The following is a 26,404-nucleotide window of genomic DNA, read 5'->3' as shown; positions in this document are numbered from 1 at the left end:
CCAGACTCTGTAGTTCTTTGAACAACTTTTTTTAATAACTTGAAGTAAAGAATAAACATTTACACTTTGAAGATTTCAAGGCAGTCCAACTTTATGTACAGAACCTTCTTACTCTACCAGCACATCCTATTCAAAGGAAAGCTGGGAGTTTATCCACACACCTTGTGGGAAATAACACTGTGCTCCAGACTTAGAGATTGACCCTAAGCTGTATTAGGCTAGCGGAAATAAAGGATAAAAACTCGGTGACTTTGTTCGGATGGGGGATTACGTCAAGGAATTGTTGTCTGGATGGGAACAATGCAATGGACAAAACTGAAAGGAGTAATTGTAAGAGCGACAAACCTTTTTGTGTGACAACTAAGTAAACTAACACAGATCATTCAGAAATTGTGCCTAGATTTAAGGCACAGATATTATGCCTGCTTAAGAGCTGTTCCAAATTTATGCACGTATAATATGCATGTAAATTTTGCCACCACTCATTTTGTACACGGATTCTGCCTCTGAGTAAGCCTTTTAAATAAATATTTAAAAATAGTCTATAAAATCACTCCCTTAGAGGCTCTGTGTGTGTGCTTTTGCCTGCATATAGAGTGGGACATTTTCAATATGCTCCTTTTTTTAGGTATCCACAGTTTTATCTACAGAAATAACTTTGAAGCTTATCTTCTCTAAAACAGTCATTCCCAAATATTGAAGTCCCTACTCTTGAAGGACTTTCCTCTATAAATTTATTTTATTCTAAATTCACAATTATTCTAGTGATGTTAGTTAAGTTTACTATAGAGGTGACCCTGCACCCACCTCTAATGCTGGGAACCATTCTGAAGATGTGCTGGAGACGCTGTGCATGAGATTCACTATTTTAATGTTGTTAGTCTGTAATTAAAATGCTGTTTATGTTTATTATGAACAGCTTAGAAATTCAGTGAGTGTGTGAGATATAAATGTATTTGTATGTACTGTATATTTATGGGCTTATTCATGCAGTTTTTAATTCTGATGCTTCTCCAGGTCACTTCACCCAAGTTATCTGGAAGGATTCCAAGGAGTTTGGTATTGCTAAATCAATAGATGGCAAAGGCATGGTGATTGTGGTGGCTCAGTATAGTCCTGCAGGAAACATTACCAATCCTGGCTATTTTCAGAAGAATGTTCTGCCCAAGGGGATGCCTCTGCTGACCGGAGCTGGTCCAGATGATAATGGAACCACAGGCCCAAGTCCTGGGTCTTGGATAGGAGACAAAAAATCACCAAGCACAAGTAGGCATATTTGAATGGCAATTCTGTAAAGGATCACCTATATTTAGACACCTAGGCCCTGATTCAATAAAGTCTGCCTAAAGTTAGACGCCGATATCAGCACCTAACTTAATTTGAGCAATAGGCTTAATTTGTGCTGATATTGGCGCTCAACATCTCACAGTTGGCTTTAATTGGACTTAATAGAAAGTTAGGCACCTAACTAAAAAAACCTGATTCTTTATAAAGTAGGCGCCTAGTCCAAATTGCCTACACTAAAAGTGGGCGTGTTTTGAGTTAGGCACCTCTTTCTGTATTAGGTGCTGTTAGGTTCCGATATCAGCACCTAACTTTAGGCGAAGAAAACCCTGTCAAAAATTGGAGATGCCTAAATGTTATGATTCTGAGACCTGCCTAAGTATGCTAAGCTTGATTCTATAATGAGCACCTTTATAGAATTGGTGCCGATATTGGTGCCTAACTTCAGGCAGACTTTATAGAATCAGGGCCCTAGTCTGTAAAGGAAAGTAGGTGCTTACTTTTCTTTATAGAATACTAGCATTTTATTTTTACATCATGTTGGCCCAAGATTTTCTTTTTTGTTTTCTTGTTTCTCTTCTGCTAATTGTTCTCCCAGTGACTATTGTCCATTTGTTTTTCCTCTCCTTTCCCATCTTTTTGCATTCCCTCATTACACCTGTCCGACATATTGATTTTTTCTTTTCATCTCTTTCCTCCATTTTTCTTTTTTGTCTCTCTTTCATGTCACCCTGTTTCTCACCTTTCTGCCCCCAGGTCCAACATCTCTCCTCCCTTCATTCTCTCCCATTGTCCATCCTCTTTTTATCCCCTTTCCCTCACCCCTTGATCCAACATTGCTCCCCTCATCAATCCTTCCCTCTCATTGTTGAACATGTTTCCACTCCCCCGCCCACATTTTTGTATCCCTCCCCCATCTACCTTAATACATATCTTTGTCTAGAGGTGTTGCTAGTAGTGGCAGCAGTTCAGAGACACTGCCTGTGGCTGATCCTAAAACCTTCTCTCTGCCACATTCTGCCCCTGCAATATAGGAATTTGCATCAGAGGGGGCAGGATGTGGCAGAGAGAAGTGTTCAGTGTCAGCCTCAAGCATTTTGAATGAATCGTTGCCTCTGATGTCAGCCCCTCTAAACAAAGACCTATAGTGTGGTAGATTGGGGGGGGAGAGAGATGTTGGACCCGATTTGGGAGAAATATGCCAGACCATGGAGCTCCCTGTAGCTGTGGGGTCCTTGCCCACTCATGACTATGCCTCTGAGTTGGATTTGTAATGGAATGGAAGAATAGTCTAGTGGTTAGTGCAGCGGCCTGAGAACCAAGGGACTCTGGGAAAGTCACTTAACCCTTCATTTGCCTAGGTACAAAATAAATACCTGTATGTAATATTTAAAAATACTTTAATTGTAATTGCAGAAAGGTGGTATATCAAGTCTATTCCCTTTCTCTTAGCTGTATGTGTTCACATGTATCCATGAATGACTAGAATACCGGCATTTATATATGTACTTTAGGTGGATCCTTATAGAACTGCTTTCAAAATCTCTTATCTATTAGACTCCACATACCCTATGGCATCTATGCAGATATCCTCCTCTGTCTACACCTCTGCCTTTCTAACTTCTTTTTATCCTTCTGTTAATCTGAGGGGGGGGGTTAGTTTATTGTCTGAGAAATTCACATTCTCATACTCAGATCTTTTTTGGAACCCCTAAATGAGGTTACTACACAGTGCAAATTTACTTTATACTACAAACAAATCACAAACTGAGGAAAGAGTAATATTGTACATCACTCAAAACCCTATTATGTATAACTGGCATTTCCCACCATTTAGTTGCATAACTGATATTTTAGCACAGAAGTTACATGACTACTTGGTGCCTAATGTCAGGAATACTATATAGAATAAGGGGGTAAGGGTGCATTCATTAAGAATTCAGTCACAAGATTCCTGAATGTTATACTGCATCAGAGTACTGTAAAAGGGGTAGTTACTAGGATGCATTACAGCCATATTGCACCTTATTTGCTCCTTAATGGGTGTTAAACAGCAGTAATTTATATTTTATTACTGCGTTGTACATTGTTATTAAGCATCCCTTGTTAAAATGCAAAGCATGCAAACCACAGCTTGCAGTGAAGGGCCATTATATGATCCCTAGTGGTTGGCTCAGGATAGGGGGGGCTACAAGAGAGTAAGATACTTTGAAAAGAGGGAGGAGACTCTTGAAGGAGGATTGTGATGGGAAGGGAGAAGTAATGAGAGGGGGGTTAGCAGAGCAGTGATGTGAGGGGGCTTTGGGGGAAGTGATGTGGGGAGCTTTGGCAGGGAAAGTGATGCTGGGGGTGGTGTCATTGGGTTGTGATTAGAGGGGCTCTTCAAGGTAGGGGAAGTAATATGGTGGGACTTTGAAGATAAGGGGCTTTCTGCACAGTATGAATAATACTGCTTGTGGGATTGATAAACAGAAGAATTATTCATGTACTACAGGAATCACTGGCTGAGGTGAATTAAGGTGTGGGAAAAGCCCAACTTTAATTGCACATTAATATTTGCCCCCATAAAGCCTCAGCAACATTGATGTTCTGTGGTGTTAGCTAGGATTCCTGAATATTATAATACATAAAAGTATTTTAAACCCTCAGCACCACCTATATTCAGCGCTGCTAGAGAAACAGTGTCTCAGGATGGGATCTAGATCACACCCAGAGGCTATGTCTCATACTCCTATTCCCCACTGTACTCAGTTCTTGGATGGTTCCAGTAACTTGCTCACTTTCTTGTGTAATAGGCTCTGAGGATTTTGTGCAAGACTTTTTGAAAGTAAATAATATGTATCGGCTGCGCCATGGAGCAAAACCTTTAAGTTTAAACCAGAAAATGAGCAATGAAGCCCAAACATGGGCGGAGCATCTACTTTCACAGAAAACCCTGAAACATAGTGACACATCCTATGGAGAAAATATCTGGGCTAAAACCGGGGGACCTTCAACTATCCTAACAGGTAAGAGAATGCATGAGAGCCTCTGACAGGTGAGTTGTTGCCTGTGAAATTTCCTACTGTGTATTTGATAGAAACAATGCTATAGTTATTCAGCAATTTGGAGGTATTGTACTTAATGCAGCAAATTCTAAGAAGCTTACCTTAGAGGCAAAAACCAAAACTTTTTTTTTAAGGTATGCTTGAAGAAAGAAAATGATAAGAGAATTAGGTGGACAACTAGATAGTCAAGATTAAAAGAGACACTTAGGGAGGACAAGACCATAACAGAGAAACTAAGGCCCAGATTCTATAAATGGCACTATTGTCAGTGTCTGCCTTAAATGCAGCTGCTGATCGCATGCCAATCACATGATGGCACTGTTTATAGAATTGCACCTTCAGGAAAGGTAAGCGCTGGCAATGTAGGCCAGGATTTTCAAGGCCTACTTTTTTGTGCTTTTCTTTGATGTGAATCGCACCTACGGAGGCACTTTATGGCACCTAATGCCACTTCCAGCTTTATCCACACCTACAGTGATTTTAGGTGTCGTAAAGCACCTCCGTAGGCGCGATTCTAGCGCCATTGTTTTAGGCGCCAGTAGGTGCCTTGAAATTTGTTTCAAAAGTTCTTTTAAATGGCATTTTGTACTTTACTTAGGCACCAGAAGGATGCCTTTGCTTACCAGTGCCTTAGTTAAGGTGCCATTTATAGAAGATGAGCCTAAGTGCATTCTTTGCTTTGGTTTTCACTGAGGAAAATGTGGAGGACATAGGTATACCAGAAATAGTATTTAATGATTGGTTTCAGCTCTAGTGATTCCCCATCTCTGTAAACCTGGAAGATATACTAGGGCAAACTGACAAACTAAAGAGACCAGATGGTATACACCTCAGAGTACTTATAGAACTAAAAAATTAAATTGCAGATCTATTAGTAATTTGTAACTTATCTTTAAAATGAAACATGGTACCTGGAGATTGGGGATTAGCCAATGTAACATCAATTTTTAAAAAGGGTTCCATAGGTGACCTGAAAGATTATAGATCATTGAGTCTGACATCGGTTCCAAGAAACTTTTTTTTTTTAAATAAAGATTAAAATTACTGAACATTTATGTAAGCATGTATTAATGGGGCAAACCCAGCATGGATTTAGTCAAGGGAAATCTTGCCTCAACAGTCTGATATATTTTTTTGTAGGGGTGAATAAACGTGGCTAAAAGTGAGCTGGTTCTATAGATCTAACCACTTGTTCTCAACTGTAACACCCCTACTTTCTTTTTCTTTCTCTGAATTCCACCTAGCATGTAAATTGCTTTGATTTTTTTAAAATTGAAAAACGGTATTTAAAGTGCCAATAAACAAAGACATAAAAAACACATGGTGGGCCATTTTCAATAGGATGTATAAGTCTGAATTTGGACATTTCCCATAAGACGTCCAAAGTTGGAAGCGGAGAAACATCCATTTTTGAACAGGATGTCCAAATAATCTTTTTTGCTTATTTGGACATCTTGGCTGCTCAAACTTTTAGATCACCAGGACATCTAAGTTTATTCACCATTTTCAACCACAAAAATGGCCAAGTTAGAAACATCCAAATCAGCAGCATTTAGATTGATTGACTGATTTTATTTAAAATTATTTATAATCCGCCTATCTACAAATCTAGGCGATGGACAATAAAACATACAAAGTAAAAAATGACAAACAGTGCCATTTATAGCAGATGAGCTACCATTCTAATAGCCTTATTATGCCTTATGGCTATTGGTGGCACCTACTTGGCAGTATAGTAGGTTTTTGGTGGGCTCATACTTAACACCATAGATGATGTGGTTAGAGTATCTTATGGATTTGGCTCCTCCTCTGTATAGTTCACTAGCCCACCCACCTGACTACTTAAAAGACACCTGTGTTATGCTCTGCTAGGATTTCCCATACCAGATTCTGATGTTTCAGAGACAGATATGTATCATTTTATTCAGAGTTTGGGGGGATGGGAGGGGATCAGTAACTATTGTGGAGAGCCATGACTTAATCCCTCCAGTGGTGATCTACATTACATTACATTAGGGATTTCTATTTCGCCATTACCTTGCGGTTCAAGGCGGATTACAAATGGATTGTCCGGAGATTAGAAGTTTGTACATTTCTTTGAGTTGCTAAGGATTACATCTGAGTTGTCAGGATATTGGAGTTACATTTGTAGTAGTTGTAGGTGATGCAGGTGATGCTTGGGACATTCCTGATTACATTAGTTGGGTTTTATGTGGTTTTTTTTAATAGAAGGGTTTTTATTTCTTTATTTCTAGTCAGTTTGGGTATCTTTTTGGCACTTATTTTCATCCAAGACATTTCGGGAAAGGTCTAGCCTGCCCATAACAGGCCTCTTAGCACGCTCTTTTGAACTCTGGACACACAGCAGACAAAACATCTGGCTAGATATCCAGGGAAATGGTTTCAATTATTGGCATTTGGACGTCCCAGCGATTAGGATGTCCAAGTGCCGACTTAGATGGTCTTTTGGATGTTTTAGTTTTTTGATTATGGGAATACTGCGGAAATAGAAATGGTGGAATACTGTGGAATTAGAAAAGGTATAGAGAAAGGCAACCAAAATGTGAAAGAGAATGAAATGATTCCCCTATGAGAAAAGGCTAAATAGGCTAGTAGTATTAAGCCTTTCTACTCACAGTAAAACTTAAAATAACTTTCATGCTTTAAAGAAAAAAAGAAACAGTTGGGTGTCAGTTGCAGGTGTAACCATGACCACCTTTCTAGGCAGAATGAATGGACCATGCTGGTCTTTATTGGTTTTATATTCTCTACAGCCTGCTTATTTACATTCGTATTTGATTCCTTATTCGCCATTAAGAACCTTGATATCCATTCAGGATAATAGAATGATAATACCCTCTGTTCATAGAGCTAGATGGGAGTCTACTCGAAATAAAGCGTTCTACTTTGCAGTTCCAAATTTATGGAATCATATGCCACAAGAATTGAGATTAGAGGCAAATTTAAAATTTTTCAAAATTATGTTAAAAACAGTGTTTTTTAAAGAAGCATTCGAGCAAGATTTAAATCAATCCGATATTGCTCATATATTCTGAAATGTTCTTGATCTTCAGTTAGCAGTCTGGTGGAATTTTAAAGGTCAATGGTATTTGTATGATTTTATTTAGGAGTGAAAGAACATAAGCAATGCCTCTGCTGGGTCAGACCTGAGGTCCATCGTGCCCAGCAGTCTGCTCACGCGGCGGCCCAACAGGTCCAGGACCTGTGCAGTAATCCTCTATCTATACCCCTCTATCCCCTTTTCCAGCAGGAAATTGTCCAATCCTTTCTTGAACCCCAGTACCGTACTCTGCCCTATTCCGCCCTCTGGAAGCGCATTCCAGGTGTCCACCACATGTTGGGTAAAGAAGAACTTCCTAGCAATCATTTTGAATCTGTCCCCTTTCAACTTTTCCGAATGCCCTCTTGTTCTTTTATTATTCGAAAGTTTGAAGAATCTGTCCCTCTCTACTCTCTCTATGCCCTTCATGATCTTGTAAGTCTCTATCATATCCCCTCTAAGTCTCCTCTTCTCCAGGGAAAAGAGACCCAGTTTCTCCAATCTCTCAGCATATGAAAGGTTTTCCATCCCCTTTATCAGACGTGTCGCTCTCCTCTGAACCCTCTCGAGTAACGCCATGTCCTTCTTAAGGTACGGCGACCAATATTGGGCGCAGTACTCCAGATTCAGACGCACCATCGCCCGATACAATGGCAGGATAACTTCTTTCGTTCTGGTTGTAATACCCTTCTTGATTATGCCTTAGTATGTTTGCTGTTTATATGCGCTAGGTCTATACTATCTAATAATGGAGGGTTTTTTTATATTTATTTTATTTTATTTTACTTTTATTATATTCTGTAAACTGCTTGGACCAGTAAGATTAATAAACCGTAATAATAAACCATCATTTACTGTATTACGTATATTACACAGTTCATCATCCAATCTTTCAACTGCAGTTATCACAGTACAAGCACTGAACTAAAAAAAAGGGTGGAAACCAGCATTTCATTTTTGGAACATGATTTAATTTTACTGAATATGAACATAAGAATTGCCATACTGTGTAAGACTAATGGTCCATCTAACCCAGTGGCAAATCCTGGTCAAAAGAACTGGCAGAATCCCTGAGAGCATCAAGATTCCATGCTCCCAACTCTCTAATTAACTACACTTCTCCCTCCGGATTCACGGGGGATAGGGGCAGAGCCGAACTGCGAATGGTGAAATACCGCAAATATCTTCTGGTCCGGCTCTGACCCACCCCCGCCTCCCTCCTGCACTCTCCTTCATCGCACCGGTCTACGCTTATTATCACTCTTAGCATGGTATCTTTCTCCCAGCAAATAGTTTGCATGGTATCTTTCTCCCAGCAAATAGTTTGCATGGTATCTTTCTTCTAGCAAATGCTATCTGCAGCAGTGTCAGCTATTATAGAAGAAATCCTTCCACACAGCATTGTTATTTCAAATGGACTTGCTTCACTATCTGGTGTAATCTCCACTTGCTAGATCAAATCACTTGTCCTTTTCCATCGGTTCTAGACCATCTCCCACACCTTTCCAATTCTGGTCTCAAAATGACTTCAGTCAGAGTTCATCTCAGTTTTCATTCACCATTAGACAAGAAACCATTATCTGTACATCCTTTAGTTTCTAGATTCATGAAGGGCCTCTACTACACCAAGCCTCCTCTCAAGCTTCTAACCATTGCTGGGGACCTCAGTGCTATCCATTCTCATGAAGTCTCCCTTTGAACCTCTTTAACTTCTTCCCTCAAATATCTGACTTGGAAAGTAGCCTTCCTCATAGCTGTCTGCATGCCAGGTCATAGAACTTCAAGCACTAGTATCAAATCCACCCTATACAACATTCTACCATAACAGGGTACTTCGCACACATCTGAAGTTCCTACCAAAGGTCATCTCTGAATTTCATCTGAACCAGTCCATAGTTCTACCTGTCTACTTTCCGAGACCACATTCATTTAAACCAATCCATAGTGCTACCTGTTTTCTTTCCAAGGCCACATTCTCACAATGGTATAGCAGCACTCCACACATAGGAAACATAGAAACATAGAGTATGATGGCAGAAAAGGGTCGTCGGCCCAACAAGTCTGCCCACTCAAAGAACCCTCCCCCTAAAAGAACCCTCCTCCTAAGCATTTCCCTGGAGTGTACCCACATGTTTATCCAATCATCTCTTGAAGTCGAGCATGTTGCTGGCCTCGACAACCTGACGTGGAAGACCATTCCAACAATCAACCACCCTTTCGGTGAAGAAGTACTTCCTGATGTCGCCATGAAGTCTCCCATCCTTGAGTTTGAGCGGCACCCTTGTTGCTGTGGGACCAGTAAGGAAAAAGATATCTTCCTCCACCTCAGTACGACCCGTAAGATATTTGAATGTCTCTATCATGTCTCTCCTCTCTCTGCGTTCTTCGAGAGACTATAACTGCAGCCTGCTTAGACGTTCTTTATATGGGAGATCCTCGAGTCCTGAGACCATCTTAGTGGCCATTCGCTGAACCGACTCCATCCTCTTCACATCCTTCTGATAATGCGGCCTCCAAAACAGAACACAGTACTCTAGATGAGGTCTCACCATGGACCTGTACAATGGCATTATAACTTCAGGCTTTCGGCTGACAAAACTTCTTCGGATGCAACCCAGTATTTGTCTAGCTTTGGTTGAAGCTTTCTCCACTTGATTGGCAGTCTTTATATCTTCACTAATGATTACACCCAGGTCCCGTTCTGCAACAGTTCTTGTTAAGGTTTCATCATTGAGGGTGTATGTTCTGCAGGGGTTACCGCTACCAAGGTGCATAACCTTATACTTTTTGGCATTAAAGCTCAGTTGCCAAGTATTTGACCATTTTTCCAGTAAAAGTAGGTCCTGCCTCATATTGTCGGGCACGGTTGTGCTGTCCACTACGTTGCATAGCTTAGTGTCATCGGCAAATAATGTAATTTTACCTCGAAGTCCCTGGGGCAGGTCTCATGCAAAGATATTAAATAGTATCGGACCCAAGACCGAGCCCTGCGGCACTCCTCTGGTCACTTCCGACGTTAATGAGGGAGTACCATTTACCACCACCCTCTGAAGTCTAATACTGAGCCAGTCTTTAACCCATGCAGTCAATGTTTCTCCTAGTCCCATTGTATTTATTTTGTTCAATAACCTACGGTGTGGGACACTATCAAAGGCGCTCTTGCTTACTACTTGTATTGGACCAAACCTCACAGAACTATCACTCAATTTTTCCTGTCATTTGATCCTAAGAGACTTGGAACTTCTGTCACCAAGAGAACCATCTTCACATGGCTGGCGGACTGTATCTCCTTGGCTAAGCTTGGATTGGATTGACCCTTGAAGGCCGTGTCACTGCATATAAAGTTTGAACAATGGCAACTGCAGTAACCATCCTCATTTCACACCTGTTGAGGACATCTGTAAGACAGCCATCTGGTCCTCAATCCATACCTTCACATTGAATTACTGTTTAGAGTATCATTCCAGATGGGATAGTCAGTATGGCCAAATAGTTCTACAAAATTTATTCTCTATTTAAATGTCAACTTCCCTGCAACCCTTTCAGTTTCATCAGGCTCATGGTAGTTGACCATAACCCTCTTCTTAGAGGCAATATCCTAGCAGCTTGGTAGTCCTAGATGTGAGAATATGATGCCTGCTTGTCCTGGGAGAAAGCAAAGTTACTCACCTGTAATAGGTGTGCTCCAAGGATAGCAGGCATGTATTCTCACAACCCTCCCACCTCCCTTAGTTGACTTCTTAGCTATCTTACTGACAGTACACTTTTTGGCTGTCTGTGCCAGGTTCCATGGATGATATCACCCAGATGTGAGAATATATGCCTGCTGACCTTTGAGAACACCTGCTACAGGTGAGTAACTTTGCTATATCTTCAGCTTGGAGAAGAAATAGCTCAGGGGAGATATGATAGAGGTCTATAAAATACTGAGTGGAGTAGAAAGGTAGATGTGAATTGCTTGTTTACTCTTTCCAAAAATACTATGATTAGGAGGCATGCAATGAAGCTACTAAGTAGTAGATTTAAAACAAACTGAAGAATTTATTTCTTCACTCTCAACATGTAATTAAACTCTAGAATTCATTTCCAGAGAAGGTGGCGAAAGCAGTTATCTTAGCAGTGTTTAGCTTTAACCTCTGCATCACACTCTCCCCACACCACACTTAGAGAAGGCATGAAAAGTAAAAATTGATAAAATCATAACATTAATGGACATCGTTATCAGATGTGAACAATGTGAAGGTGAAATACTTAAGTGGTGAGTTGTAAAGGATTAGAACTTAATGAAACATGCATTGATAAACGGCACAAGTTGAAAAACGATTTCAGAAAAAAAACATATAATGTGACACCCAAAGTGAATAAGAAATAATTTTAAAATATTTGAGCTAAATCTTTCAGCTGGGTTTTACACTTTCCTGAAACAACATCCAATTGTTTACATGTTGCTTCAAGCTGTAATTTTGACTCATTGGGCAGCTTAAGGATTGTTTCTGATTGTTGAGGTTGCTTCCTCTAGAAACTAAGGGCTAGATGCACAAAGATAGCGACTCGATCATTGTTGGCTGATTCTCTGGCCGATTCTTCCAACAGCAATTGATGCATTATCAAGTTTGCATGCAAATGATTTGCACAGAGGTGCAAATCATTTACCAGCAAACATGACAATTCAATTGCTCAGTGAGCGATTGATATATGCGCACAACAATCCTAACAGCAGTGAAAGGGAAAGCAGCCTCCTCTCACAGCTGTTAGGGCTTCTGGGATTTTTTTTTAAAGGCACAGATGTGCGTATGTTAAATACCCACAACCTGTCCCATAAAAAAAAAGAAAAAAGTCCCCCTTGAGATGCCCCCCTCCTCCGTGCCAGCACCCCTTAGCCACCCTTAGCCCCCAACCAAAAAAATATGGCAGGAGGGATGCCCACTCCCTCCTGCCACCAGACGCTCCCCCCCCCTGCAAACTGGACAGGAGGGAAGCCTACTCCCTCCTGCTACTGGAGGCCCCCCTCCATCTGCCCCCCCCCCCCTACCCGGTACCTCTAATTTGGGAGCAGGAGGGGTGCTTAGTCAGTCCCTCCCGCTTCTCTTCCAGCTGCAATGCGGGCCTCAGGCTCCTCCCCATATGATGCACGGGTAGAGGCCTAAGGCCCTGATTGGCTCAGATGCCTCAGAACCCTCCCCTTGGGAGGGATCTTAGGCATCTGAACCAATCAAGGACTCCCTTAGGCTCCCTCTGTATCCCTAAGGCTCCTTCCCCTTGTATCCGGGATACAGAGAGCACTTAAGGGAGTCCCTGATTGGCTCAGATGCCTAAGAACCCTCCCAAGGCTTGAGGCATCTGAGCCAATCATGGTCTAAGGCAGGGGTGTCAAAGTCCCTCCTTGAGAGCCACAATCCAGTCGGGTTTTCAGGATTTCCCCAATGAATATGCATGAAATCTATTAGCATACAATGAAAGCAGTGCATGCAAATAGATCTCATGCATATTCATTGGGGAAATCCTGAAAACCCGACTGAATTGCAGCCCTCGAGGAGGGACTTTGACACCCCTGGTCTAAGGCCCCTCCCCAGTGCAACATCTGATGCACAGGGAGGAAATTGAGACATCTGAGCCAATCAGGGCCTTAGGCTCCTCCCCGGTATATCAGGTTACCAACAGGTCTAGAGCAATCAGATTTTACATTCGGTAAAAGCCAATGCTAAATAGCCAAGTGATGTTTGAGCATCAATCGCTCGGTTATTTTGCATGGGGTTTTACTAATTTGCATGGATCGGATCAGATAATGGGTGGACAGCAGTTTTGTGTATCGGGGAATCTGATCCGATTGATCGCTAAACTGCTCAAACCAGTTTAGTGACGATCGGTACATGATCGTTAAGATTTGCGCATCCCCCAGTAAGAGGGGCATTAAAAAAAAAAAAAAAATTTGACCCCTTTTGGCCTAAGGCCCTAGGCACCCAAAGTAGGCAACAGGGAAATGTTCATTCTCAAAAAAAATGTCCAAAATGTTTTTTTTCGAGAATGGCCTACCTGTATGTTCAAGAGTTTAATCACCCAGACTACCATTACGTCTACCTTTAAGCCTTATTCTCTAAAAAAAAATCACCCAAGTCCCAAATGCCCAAAACAAGACCTTTTATGCGTGGGAGGGACCAGCCCTTCGCCTAAAACCGCGATTCTCTAACTGGAATCTGTCACAAGCGGCGGTTAAAGAATCATGGAGCTGCAACCCCCCTCCCCCCCAACGATCCCAGGAGGAGGGATACCCAATCTCTCTTACTGGCACCCATGAGCCCCCCTCCCCCGCAAACTTCACTGGCAGGAGGGATGCCCAATCTCTCCTGCCAGCACCTGCAAACCCCCCAAACGTTTGCGACAGGAAGGATGCCCAGTCTCTCCTGCTGATACCCCCCACCCCACCCCCGAAAGGTCACCAGCAGAAGGGATGCCCAATTCCTTCTGCCGACACCCCCTAGCCCCCAAAAGCTCACCCCCAACCCCCCATTTCGCCCCCACCCAGATCTCCCCACCCCACCAAGGACCCCTCTAACCTCACCAGGACCCCACTCCCACCAGGGATCTGGCCAATCGGAATCTTAGGCCACTCCAAGTGCATTCCAGAAAGCACTGGGAGATGGGCCTAGGATTCAAGTTGGCCCTGAGGGGCCTTAAGCACCTGGGCTAATCAGACCCTTAGGCCCCTCCCCGGTGCATCCCAAGATACACCGGGAAGGGGCAGGCCCGCCATTACAACAAAGGCAGGAGCCGTCCAGCCAGCCAAATAAACTAGGTTAGGGGGGTGGGTCCTGATGGGTTTGGGAGGTCCAGGTGAGGTATGGGAGTTCCTTGGTGGGGTGGGAAGTCCAGGTGGGGGTGGGGACGAATGTTCGGGCGGTCCATGGGGGGTGGGGCAAACATTCAGGGAGATGGGAGGTATTGGCAGGAAGGACTGGGCATCCCTCCTGCTGGCGAACTTTCGGGAGGGTCCGCAGGTGCCAGCAGGAGAGATTGGGCATCTTCCCTGCCAGTGAAGATTGCAGGGTGTTTGCGAATTCAGGCAGGAGAGACTGGGCATCCCTCCTGCCGGGATCATTATGGAGACGGGGAAACAGATTGCCTGGGCCACTCAGCTGATCGCAGCAGCCGCAATCAGCTCAGTTGCCCGATCTGGAACTTATACCTGTTTTGACTTGGTCTAAGTCAAAACGTATGTTCCGTCCAGGCAACCTGTCAAAATTTTCAATTATGGCTCCCAAACAGCTAAGTCTAAGTCGGCCCATATCCCGCCCACCTCCCGCCCTATGCACTCCTCCCAAAAATGTCCCTCTTCGCTCTGGGTGCACAGAGACAGGGAAAAGGCCTAAGCTGGTTTTAGATACATCTATAATCATGTTCGATTATCGGTTCTTGGACGACCTGTCTTTTTGATCATCCAAGTGCCGATTTAGGCAGGTTTTTAGATGTACAGTCGACTCCGCCTAAGTGCACGTCGGTTAAGCGCATGCTTCAGTTATCCACAGCCTACCACCATGGTCCTGGGTTTTTTTTTTTACATTAAAGTCAATGGACATAAACTCCGGATAATTGCAATTCAGATAAGCACACAATCCACTTATGTTATAGGTCCCACTTCTATTCGTTCACGTTACGTTCACTCCAGTTAAAAGCAATCATATTCTCACATTGATGAGCCACAAGTTTCAGATCAGCAGTCTAGGCCTGGCCAGGTGTTCGAACTTTCGAAACTGCACCATGGCGTCTCATGGAGAAAAACCTTTGGCTGGTCAAAAGTCATTGTCTCTGGCTGAACGTGTCCACCACGCTGGACAAAAGTCATTGTCTTGGCTGAACGTGTTAATGTTTTAAAGAGACTTGACCAAAGGGAGAGTCAGGTCGCCATTGCAAAACATTACAGCGTTCATCCTAGCCAGATTTCTAGGATTCACAAAAAAAAGCAAGCCATATTGAAAGACTTGCAAAACAACAACAATCCTACCAGGAAACGGAAAAGAATTGGGAAGGCTAGAGATGTTGAAGAGGTGTTGCTGCGATGGTTTGCTGAAGCTAGAAGTCATCAACTGCCAATCAGTGGGCCTCTGCTGATGGAGAAAGCAGAATAGCTATCTGAAGAACTGGGCATAGAAGCAACAAACGGATGGCTGGAAAGGTGGAAGGTTCATAACAGCATAAAATTTAAGAAGCAGCATCGCGAAAAACAAGGCGCTGATAAGTTTGGTGTAGAAAGATGTGTCATCGAAGTTTTGCCATCAGTCATTGGTAGATATGAACCATGCAACATTTTCAATGCCGATGAGATGGGCCTGTATTGGCGTGTCATCCCTGACGGAACATTGGCTTTCAAACGCAGGGGATCTGTTGGCTTCAAGGTGCCAAAGGAATGATTGACATTGATGTTCAGTTGCAATATGGACGGTAGTTAAAAGCTTGAGTCACTGGTGATTGGGAAGAATCAAAATCCTCGGTGCTTCAAAAACAAATGCCTGCCTGTTGAATATGGAAGCAACAAAAACGCATGGATGACAGCAATACTGTGGATTGAATGGTTGCAGAAGCTTGACAATCTGATGAGAAGGCGTAGGAGGCACATTATGTGATAGCTGTACAGCACACAGCAATGACGTACAACTAACCAACATTAGACTTGTGTTTTTGTCACCAAACACGACATCTTTGATTCAACCGATGGACTAGGGGATAATCGCCAACAACTTCAAACGTCCTTACAGGTCGCTTGTCCTAACATATGTGATGGCAGTGATTGATGCAAGCACGGAATCCAGCCCTTGAGCTGCTGAGCTCACGAGAAAAATGACGGTGCTCGACTCTCTTCACATGGTACAGGAGGCGTGGAGTCCAGTCTCATCATCCACAATTTCAAATTGCTATTGACGGGCGAGCTTCATTCACGCATATGATGAGACAACTGAAGCTGACATTTTGTCCATTGAACTCCCTATTGGATTCTCGCCACAAGAGTTTGAGCTGCATGTCGCCGTTGACAACGATGTGCCCAAATCATCTGACAGCACTAATTCCAATATCTGCAGACAACCAAGAATCTGATGAGGACGGAGATATTGCTGCGGTCATCACAACTAATGAACCAGATTGTTTCCTTCTCGGACACGCTGAAGTCACTACACACGCTGCGTTGTTATCTGGAGATAAATGGATGTCATGACTATGGACAGTTTTACAGCATCAATAGTCGGATACACAGCCTGAATCGTGCAATTTGCATGCAGAAAACAATGACTGATTATCTCAGGAGAATGTTGGTTTAAAAAAAGGTTTATAGTGTACTGTATTGCATTAGACCAGGGATGTCAAAGTCTCTTCTCGAGGGCCGCAATCCAGTCAGGTTTTCAGGATTTCTCCAATGAATATGCATGAGATCTATTTGCATGCACTGCTTTCATTGTATGCTAAGAGATCTCAACAAAGAAAAATGGGGAGACCCAATGATCCATAGTGAAAACAATCTACCGATGAAAACAAAAACTGGATACACATTGTATATTAAAATCAATAAAATATTCGAACTTAAAAAAAAACAACCTGTGGATACAGATGTTCTGGAGATAATTTATTAAACACTGACATATAAAATCATGAAAATTCAATTTAAAAAGTACAATGATAAAAACTTCAGCTTGTCTGCAGTATTCTTTGCTCACATGTTTAAAGACAATAGACTGTTTTCAGTCCAATTCTTTATATGTGAGTTTGCAAACCATTGGACCCCCTGTTCACCGAAACACGGACCGTGTAGGGTCCGGTTGGATTTTTATTACAGTATTTTTTATCATTGTACTTTTTTAATTGAATTTTCATGGTTTTATATATCAGTGTTTAATAAATTATCTCCAGAACATCTGTATCCACAGTTTTTGTTTTCATCGGTGGATTGCTAAGAGATCTCATGCATATTAATTGGGGAAATCCTGAAAACCCGACTGTATTGCGGCCCTTGAGGAGGGATTTTGACACCCCTGCATTAGTGCTGTTTCTAAAACTGAACCATCTAGAATTGTTTTACGTGTGTTTTATACTGAATAAAAGTTTATTGCATTTGACTACAGCGTACTGTGATTTTTTATGACTAAAAAGTGGTATTCTGATTAAGCACACACTCTATTTAAACGCACATGGCGGTCCGGTCCAGAGGCCTTGCACTTAAGCGGAGTTGACTGTATTTTTTTTATTTTTATTATTATGTACCTCTATGTATTTTGTTTGAACCAAATATGAGGACTATATCCTTTAGGCTGGTAATTTTTAGCTTGAACTATATATATATCTATACACACAAACAAGAGTAAAGCAAAAAGTAAAAGCAAAATACATTTGTCTTTAATAGAAGTAACAGTAAGAAATTGAACATACAGTATTACTTTTCCATATAGTCCCCATGCAAGATGACACATTTATTGTATCATTCAACTGGCTTCTGCATTCCTGCAGAGAAGAAGTTTTTCGACTGCTCCTAAAGCCAAATGAACACTGCTTCCTTTATTTCATCATGCTTTGTCTTTTGCTCTCTAGGTCACAGTGATGCATCCATGTCTCATCGCCAGTGACAATTTTCTCCAGAAAACTCAGATCTTCTTCATACCGTCTCAGGAACTGGGTTGCAACCTCCACATGCTGTTGTTTGTGCAGATCAGTAAGCTGTTTGGGAACCATCATGCGCAGACTTTCCTGTATCCTAAGTCATCATGCATTATGGCAAATTCAGATCTATAGCTGATATCCAAATTTGTAGCCAATTGAGACACCGTTATCCGTCGGTCTTCTCTAATCAAAGCATCCGCCCTGTCAATGTGCTATTGTGTGCATACTGTTCAATATATTTATTAACGATCTGGAGACGGGAACAAAATGTGAGGTTATCAAATTTGCTGATGACACCAAACTCTGCAGCAGGGTTAGAAACACGGAAGACTGTGAGGACCTGCAAAGGGACCTAACGAGACTGGATGACTGGGCAAAAAAGTGGCAAATGAGTTTTAACGTACAGAAATGCAAGGTCATGCATGTAGGGAAAAAGAACCCGATGTTCAGCTACAGAATGGAGGGAACACTGCTAGGGGTGAGTAACCTTGAAAGGGACCTGGGGGAGATGGTCGACACATCACTGAAACCATCGGCGCAGTGTGCGACAGCCTCAAAGAAAGCAAACAGAATGCTGGGCATCATCAAAAAGGGTATCACAACCAGGACGAAGGAAGTCATCATGCCGCTATATCGTGCAATGGTGCGCCCGCACCTGGAGTACTGTGTTCAATACTGGTCGCCATACCTCAAGAAGGACATGGCGGTACTCGAGGGAGTGCAGAGGAGGGCGACTAAACTGATAAAAGGTATGGAAAATTTATCATACGCTGACAGGTTAAAAATGCTGGGGCTGTTCTCCCTGGAGAAGAGGAGACTTAGAGGGGACATGATAGAAACCTTCAAAATCCTAAAGGGCATAGAGAAAGTGAATAAGGACAGATTCTTCAAACTGTGGGGAGCCACAAGCACTAGGGGTCACTCGGAGAAATTGAAAGGGGACAGGTTTAGAACAAATGCTAGGAAGTTCTTTTTTACCCAGAGGGTGGTGGACACATGGAACGCGCTTCCGGAGGATGTGATAGGCCAGAACTCTGTACAGGGGTTCAAGGAGGATTTGGATAGGTTCCTGGAGGATAAGGGGATAGAGGGGTACAAATAGAACTTGAGGTAGGTTATAGAAGTGGTCAGAAACCACTTCACAGGTCGCGGACCGCTGGGCGAGATGGACCTCTGGTCTGACCCAGTGGAGGCAAATTCTTATGTTCTTATGTTGATGGCCAACCAGAATGACCTTCATCCCGCTTTAAACCTTTTTGCCCAGTCATAAACCTTTCATTGATTCATGGTGCTATGTTCATACTGAGTCAATTTCCGACAGTGAATTTCCACAGGTATCACTCCCTCTACCCAAAGAAAGTGCCCTACTGCATGTTGTTCTTTGATTTTTCAATTTTGTGCAATTTTGTGCAATTTTTCAATGGAGCATCCCATGTTTCTTGTCCCATGCTACATAACTAAAGGCCAAGTGCTGTACTGTGCATGGATGAACTATCCAACAGGCAATGTACGAGTACTTATGTTGCATTTCACTATCTCTGTTCTGTTATCGCATAATTTAACAATTACCTTTAATTTTTGATTCATCCGCATATGCTGCTTATAGGTGTTACTATAACTCATTTGGCAGCTTTAGGACTGATTCTAATTCCTAAAGTTTGGTAATCACATTTTGCTCAATGACCGGTAAGATTCTGACAATTAATTTGGATCATCTCTCACATTTACTTTATTTCTCACTCACATTGGGTGTCACATTATATCTTTATTTCTCATATCGTTTATCAATGCGTGTTTCATTAACTTCTAATCCTCTATACCGCACCACTTAAGTTTGGTGTGCTCTGTCCCTCTCTGTGCTGGTTACTCCTTGGGATCTTGCCAGGTACTTGTGACCTGGGTTGGCTACTGTTAGAAACAGGATACTGGGCTTGATGGACCTTTGGTCTGTCTTTTATTTCCTTATAAGTCCCTGGTGAGTGGCACTTATTCATTCAGGAGTTGTTACAACCTGAATAAGTGCCACTAATCATTGGAACCATACATTATATACTGTATTCAGTGGCTGAATTTCACTGCTGAATGTACGGTTGTTTTACTCACCCTTACGCTGTCCTAAACCATGCTTTTTAAAATGTATAACTTTGGCTATTTTACAAATACAGTAATAATAATAATAACAGTTTATATACCGCAGGACCGTAAAGTTCTATGCAGTTTACAATGATTAAAAGATGTTACAGATTGAGTAGATTTAATAAAGTTAAGGGTTAGTAATTAACAGTTCTGGGGATCAGTAGTTGTGGACTAAGATTGTATAGGTCAGTTACCTAAATACTTCAAGAACAGATATGTTTTTAGGTGTTTCCTATAGTACTGAGCAGCCAATGCTATTGTAGACTGCACAAGTTCTTTTGAATATCAACCTGTAATATTTATCTTTAGGGCAAGAAGTTGCAGATACATGGTACAAAGAATTGAAGAATTATGACTTTTCCAACCCTAACCACCAAGCAGTCACAGGTAGGTACACGTCATAGCTTCATGCTTTCAGAACTGTGAACCCCTTCTGCAGAATTCAGTAATCTTCTGTTTTGATGGTTTTATTACTTTCTTGCACATCTGCTAGGATGTTCAAAAATGATTAGACAAATATGCAGAGAGATCAATCATAGGCTATTTAACCTAACAGCCCTGGTTCAATGCATTCCTAAATCTTGAATGCTAGAAACTGTTGGGGGGTGACAGAGGGGGTACAAACACTTCTGTGTGTGTAAATGTCTTATTCTACTGATGATGACAAGATGCAAGATTAGTGGGACTCTTGGTTGACCTATTCTTGAAGTGTTTTTCTTTGAATTTGATTCACATTTTTCTCTTGGATTTTAAGGATCCAAGCTATTCTTGGGAATTGGGGGGTCAATATTCAGCACATGGTGGTAAATTGACTCTGATACTACTCGTAAAACAATCTTTTCAGTCATGGCCCCCTCGCTTTCTAATGCAATGCCCCTTGACCTTAGACTAGAATTTTTGTTGGTAAAATTCAAATCTAAACTTAAAGCATTCCTATTTAAAGATGCTTTTAATACATAACAATGAATATTTCGATATTCCCAATAATCAAATCCCAACCTATTATGTTTCCCCCTTCCCTCTCCTTTTCAATTTTTTAAAAAAATCTCAATATTCCCCCCCCCCCCTTTTTCCTCCTGGTTTCATAGTCTGTGCAAATCCCTCAATTTTAATAGAGCTGATTTTATCTTTTTACTATTAACTTTATTGTAAACCATTTAGATATGTATGCTAGACGGTATATCAAATAATTAATAAACTTGAAGCCCTAGATATTCAATGTTTGGGCATATCCAGCTTCCAGCATTGAATATCTAGGTTAGTACAGCAATCCAGAAGTTAACCTAGCTCCGGTTCATATTGAGACTGGTGCTCAGTCACCTCAGCTGATCCAAGATAGGACAGCCTTGCAACTGTCCTAACTTCATCTATTTAGAGAACTGAATATTGCTGTAAACTGATTGTTGTAAACATGCTTTGCCTCCCAGACCACCCCTCACCTAGTCAGCTAGTGTTTTGGCGATCAGAGAGGAAACTCTACGGCACTAACTGGTTAAATGTCAATGAATATCAAGGCAGGGCTAGTTCAGTAGGGTTTAACTGGGCAGGAGTCTCTTTTGTTCAGTTGACCCCTTTCGAACATACCGTATTTTCACGCAAATAACGCGCACCCGTGTATAACGCGCACACGGGTATAGCGCGCAGAAACCACAATATTATGTATAAAAACTTTTGTATACCGCGCTCACGGGTATAACGCGCATGCTGCCCGACTGTCCTTTCGCCCGCCCCGACTCTCCTCTGGCCACCCCGACTCTCCTTTCGCCCTCCCCGACTCTCCGTGCGCTGTCCCGACTCTCCGTTTACCCGCCCTGCCCCGCCCCCCCCCCCCCGGCAGGACCACTCGCACCCCCACCCCGAAGGACCGCCGACTCCCCGACAATATCGGGCCAGAAGGGAGCCCAAACCCTCCTGGCCACGGCGACCCCCCCTACCCCCACCCTGTCCGACGCCCGATTCACCCCCCCCAGCAGGACCGCTCGCACCCCCACCCCGAACGACCGCTCGTATGCGCTCCCACCCGCACCCGCGATCGGAGCAAGAGGGAGCCCAAGCCCTCTTGCCCGGCCGACTCCCCGACAATATCGGGCCAGGAGGGAGCCCAAACCCTCCTGGCCACGGCGACCCCCTACCCCCACCCCGCACTACATTACGGGCAGGAGGGATCCCAGGCCCTCCTGCCCTCGACGCAAACCCCCCTCCCTCCAACGACCGCCCCCCCCAAGAACCTCCGACCGCCCCCCCAGCCGACCCGTGACCCCCCTGGCCGACCCCCACGACACCCCCACCCCCCTTCCCCGTACCTTTGCTAGTTGGCTGGACAGACGGGAGCCAAACCCGCCTATCCGGCAGGCAGCCAACGACGGAATGAGGCTGGATTGGCCCATCCGTCCCAAAGCTCCGCCTACTGGTGGGGCCTAAGGCGCGTGGGCCAATCAGAATAGGCCCTGGAGCCTTAGGTCCCACCTGGGGGCGCGGCCTGAGGCACATGGTCGGGTTGGGCCCATGTGCCTCAGGCCACGCCCCCAGGTGGGACCTAAGGCTCCAGGGCCTATTCTGATTGGCCCACGCGCCTTAGGCCCCACCAGTAGGCGGAGCTTTGGGACGGATGGGCCAATCCGGCCTCATTCCGTCGTTGGCTGCCTGCCGGACAGCCGGGTTTGGCTCCCGTCTGTCCGGCCAACTAGCAAAGGTACGGGGAAGGGGGGTGGGGGTGTCGTGGGGGTCGGCCAGGGGGGTCGCGGGTCGGCTGGGGGGGCGGTCGGAGGTTCTTGGGGGGGGCGGTCGTTGGAGGGAGGGAGGGGGGTTTGCGTCGAGGGCAGGAGGGCCTGGGATCCCTCCTGCCCGTAATGTAGTGCAGGGTGGGGGTAGGGGGTCGCCGTGGCCAGGAGGGTTTGGGCTCCCTCCTGGCCCGATATTGTCGGGGAGCCGGCCGGGCAAGAGGGCTTGGGCTCCCTCTTGCTCCGATCGCGGGTGCGGGTGGGAGCGCGTGCGAGCGGTCGTTCGGGGTGGGGGTGCGAGCGGTCCTGCGGGGGGGGGGGGTGAATCGGGCGTCGGGCGGGGTGGGAACTATGTAGAAAAACTTTTGTATACCGCGCTCACGCGTATAACGCGCGAGGGGTATGCGCGGTAGGTAAAAACGCGTATAACGCGCGCGTTATATGCGTGAAAATACGGTAATCTCCTTTGTGCTTCTCTTCTTATATCTCTCATTTTATAGTTTGGATGTTTATTCAGGACCCCTTTATTCAAACAAGCAGCACAGAACCTTGAAGGATATTAAATTAACCTTACCTTGAAAATAATGAGAATGTAAAAAAGAAAGAGAGAAAATGTGCTATCATATAGCATTTGTATCCTACCTTCACAAAATGTTGTAAACAAATTACCCTAAACTGACAAATACTGTAGACGAGGAATGGTATTAACTTTTTATACCAATAATTTCCTCATTGAGTTCTTCTTCTATTTTCAAGAAATTTTTCAAATTGATTTATCATACAACTTCTCATACAAGCATTCAAGGTTAACTGGAAACTCTCTTGATGGTAGGAGTTAGTATTGAAATTACCTAGGGCAGGGATAGGCAATTCTGGTCCTTGAGAGCCAGAGCCAGGTCAGATTTTCAGGATATCCACAATGAATATGTACGAGATGGATTTGCATGCACTGCTTCCTTGAGATGCAAATCTATCTCATGCATATTTATTGTGGATATCCTGAAAACCTGACCTGGCTCCGGCTCTCGAGGACCGGAATTGTCTACCCCTGATCTAGGAGATAAAGAATCCTCAAGTGCTCGCAGCAGTTTGTCTTTTAGAACTAGTCTTAGTCAAGACTGTCATATGCAGGCTATCACTGGTTTCAACAATCACCCTGTAAGCTACCAATACTACTATTAAACTTCCTTTTATGTGAATTTTTAGAGTACTTATCTTATATAGGCTTTGAATATTCCTTATTCCAGTTGAAGTGGCTACACTGCTATTATCTCAAATGGGATGTTAGTCATCAGCTCGAATGAGATGTTAGTCACCAGCTCTAGGTAATTTCAATACTAACTCCTACCATCAAGAGAGTTTCCAGTTAACCTTGAATGCTTGTATGAGAAGTTGTATGATAAATCAATTTGAAAAATTTCTTGAAAATAGAAGAACTTAATGAGAAAATTATTGTTATAAAAAGTTAATACCATTCCTCGTCAACAGTATTTGCCATCAAATAGCATACCATAGGGAAATAAAATGCTGCCATCACATGATGCAGGGAAAGGAATAGAAAAAGCTGGCATCGTATTGCAGCAAGGGAGAAGAGGGGAGTTGCTATCACACAGTGTAAGAAAGGGAATAAAGATGTCATTTCATGGTATAGGAAAGGGAACAGAAGAAAACTGCCATTACAAAGTGCAGCAAGAGGAAAAGAGTTGCTATCATGCAGTACAGGAAAGGGAATAGAGGAAAGCTGCCATCACATAGTATACAAAAGAGGAGGGCTGCTATTCTGTGGTGCAGGAAAGAGGTTGCAGGGGTGTCAAAGTCAGTCTTCAAGGGCCGCAATCCAGTTGGGTTTTCAGGATTTCCTCAATGAATATGCATAAGATCTATTTGCATGCACTGCTTTCATTGTATGCTAATCTCATGCATATTCATTGGGGAAATCCTGAAAACCCAGCTGGATTGCAGCCCTCGAGGACCGACTTTGACACCTTCACCTGATATGAGAGCGGTGATGCAGTTGTGAGGAAGTCCCTTAAAAGAGAGCTTTTTGGAGGATTCTATTTCCTTGAGCATGTGTTGCATCTCTTCCCCCTCCACCCCTCGCCATTCTTGTGATTTATCAGAAAAACATGACAACAGCTAAGCTGAGTCAGACAAGTGGTCCTTGTAGGCCATCATCTTGATTTAGATGAATTCTAGATTAGGTCTAGGGGACTCATCAGTGTGCTGTCTGCTGTTACAGGTCTGTCAATGAGGCAGTCTCTTCCTATAATACTATTCGCTCCTCTGCTCTAGATACCCTCGCTCCTCCCATTCCACATTCTGTAAGGCTGATTTTTCCTGTGCCCAGTCTGCTGAACGTCTTTGGCTCAAATCCCGTACTTATGCTGACTTCATATGTTTCAAATTCCTACTGATCTCCTTCCAGTCTGCTCTTTCATTTGCTAAACAAGACTATTACACCCATTTGACTAACTGTCTTGGCGCCAACCTTCAACGTCTCTTTGCCACGCTGAACTCTCTATTCAAAGTGCCATCACCTCCAATATCCCCTTCACTTTCTCCCCAGACCATGGCTGAATATTTCTATGACAAAGTTCACAAAGTTTACCTTGAGTTCTCAACCAGGTCAACTCCACTTCTCCTTCCTCCATTCCATTAAGTCAACCTTCCTTCAACCCCTGTCACCTTTTCTTTCTTTTCTAAAATCACTGAAGAGGAAACTTCACATTTCTTTCCTCCCCCAAAATCACTACCTGTTGCTCTGATCCGATTCCCACTCAGCACTATCTCTCCTACTGTCATCCAGTAGCTTTAATGTAATTCATCCCTTCTATCTGTCATTCCTCCATCTTTCACTTTCTACTGCAACTGTTCCTGATGTCTTCAAACTTGCCATAGTTACACCACTCATCAAAAAATTCCAACTGGACCCTACCTGCCCTTTCAATTATTGCCCCAACTCCCTCCTTCCTTTCTTATCCAAGTTACTTGAACATGCTGCTCAACGCTGTTGTCTTCACATTCTTTCATCTCAAGCTATTCTTGACCCACTGCAATCAGGCGTTCACCCTCTGCATTCTACAGAAACTGCCCTTGCTAAAGTCTCCAATGTTCTTGGCCAGATCCAAAGGCATCTATTCTATCCTCTTTCTTCTTGATCTATCTTCTGCTTTTGACACTGTTGACCACCACCTACTCCTTGATATGCTGTCCTTACTTGGATTTCAGGGCTCTATTCTTTCTTTGTTTTCTTCTTCTCTCTCCCATCACACTTTTAGTATATGCAGTGGTGGATACTCCTCCATTTCTATCTAACTATCAGTTGGCATAGCTCAAGATTCTATCTTGGATCTCTTCTTTTTACCATCTATACTCATTTCCTCAATTCTCTGATCTCTTCCTATGGCTTTCAGTATCACTTCTATGCTGACAACTCCTAGATATACCTCTCTGCACCAGAAATTTCTACAGGAATCCAGGCTCAAGTCTCAGCTTCCCTGTCTGACATCGCTGCCTGG

At 43.4% G+C, this 26,404-nt stretch overlaps 1 protein-coding gene across 1 annotated transcript in view; it reads left to right on the top strand.

Moving 5' to 3' along the window:
• Positions 1–26,404, top strand: part of LOC117368424 — a 199,568-nt gene that overhangs the window by 128,556 nt on the left and 44,608 nt on the right. Inside the window, exons 11-13 of the mRNA XM_033962071.1 lie at positions 1,018–1,266; positions 4,080–4,292; positions 20,476–20,553. Of these exons, the coding sequence (XP_033817962.1) occupies positions 1,018–1,266; positions 4,080–4,292; positions 20,476–20,553 (540 nt within the window). The remainder of the gene's footprint in view (positions 1–1,017; positions 1,267–4,079; positions 4,293–20,475; positions 20,554–26,404) is intronic.

Source organism: Geotrypetes seraphini, chromosome 10, assembly GCF_902459505.1.
Source record: "Geotrypetes seraphini chromosome 10, aGeoSer1.1, whole genome shotgun sequence".
Classification (NCBI taxonomy): domain Eukaryota; kingdom Metazoa; phylum Chordata; class Amphibia; order Gymnophiona; family Dermophiidae; genus Geotrypetes; species Geotrypetes seraphini.
This window is presented reverse-complemented; position numbering and strand designations above follow the sequence as displayed.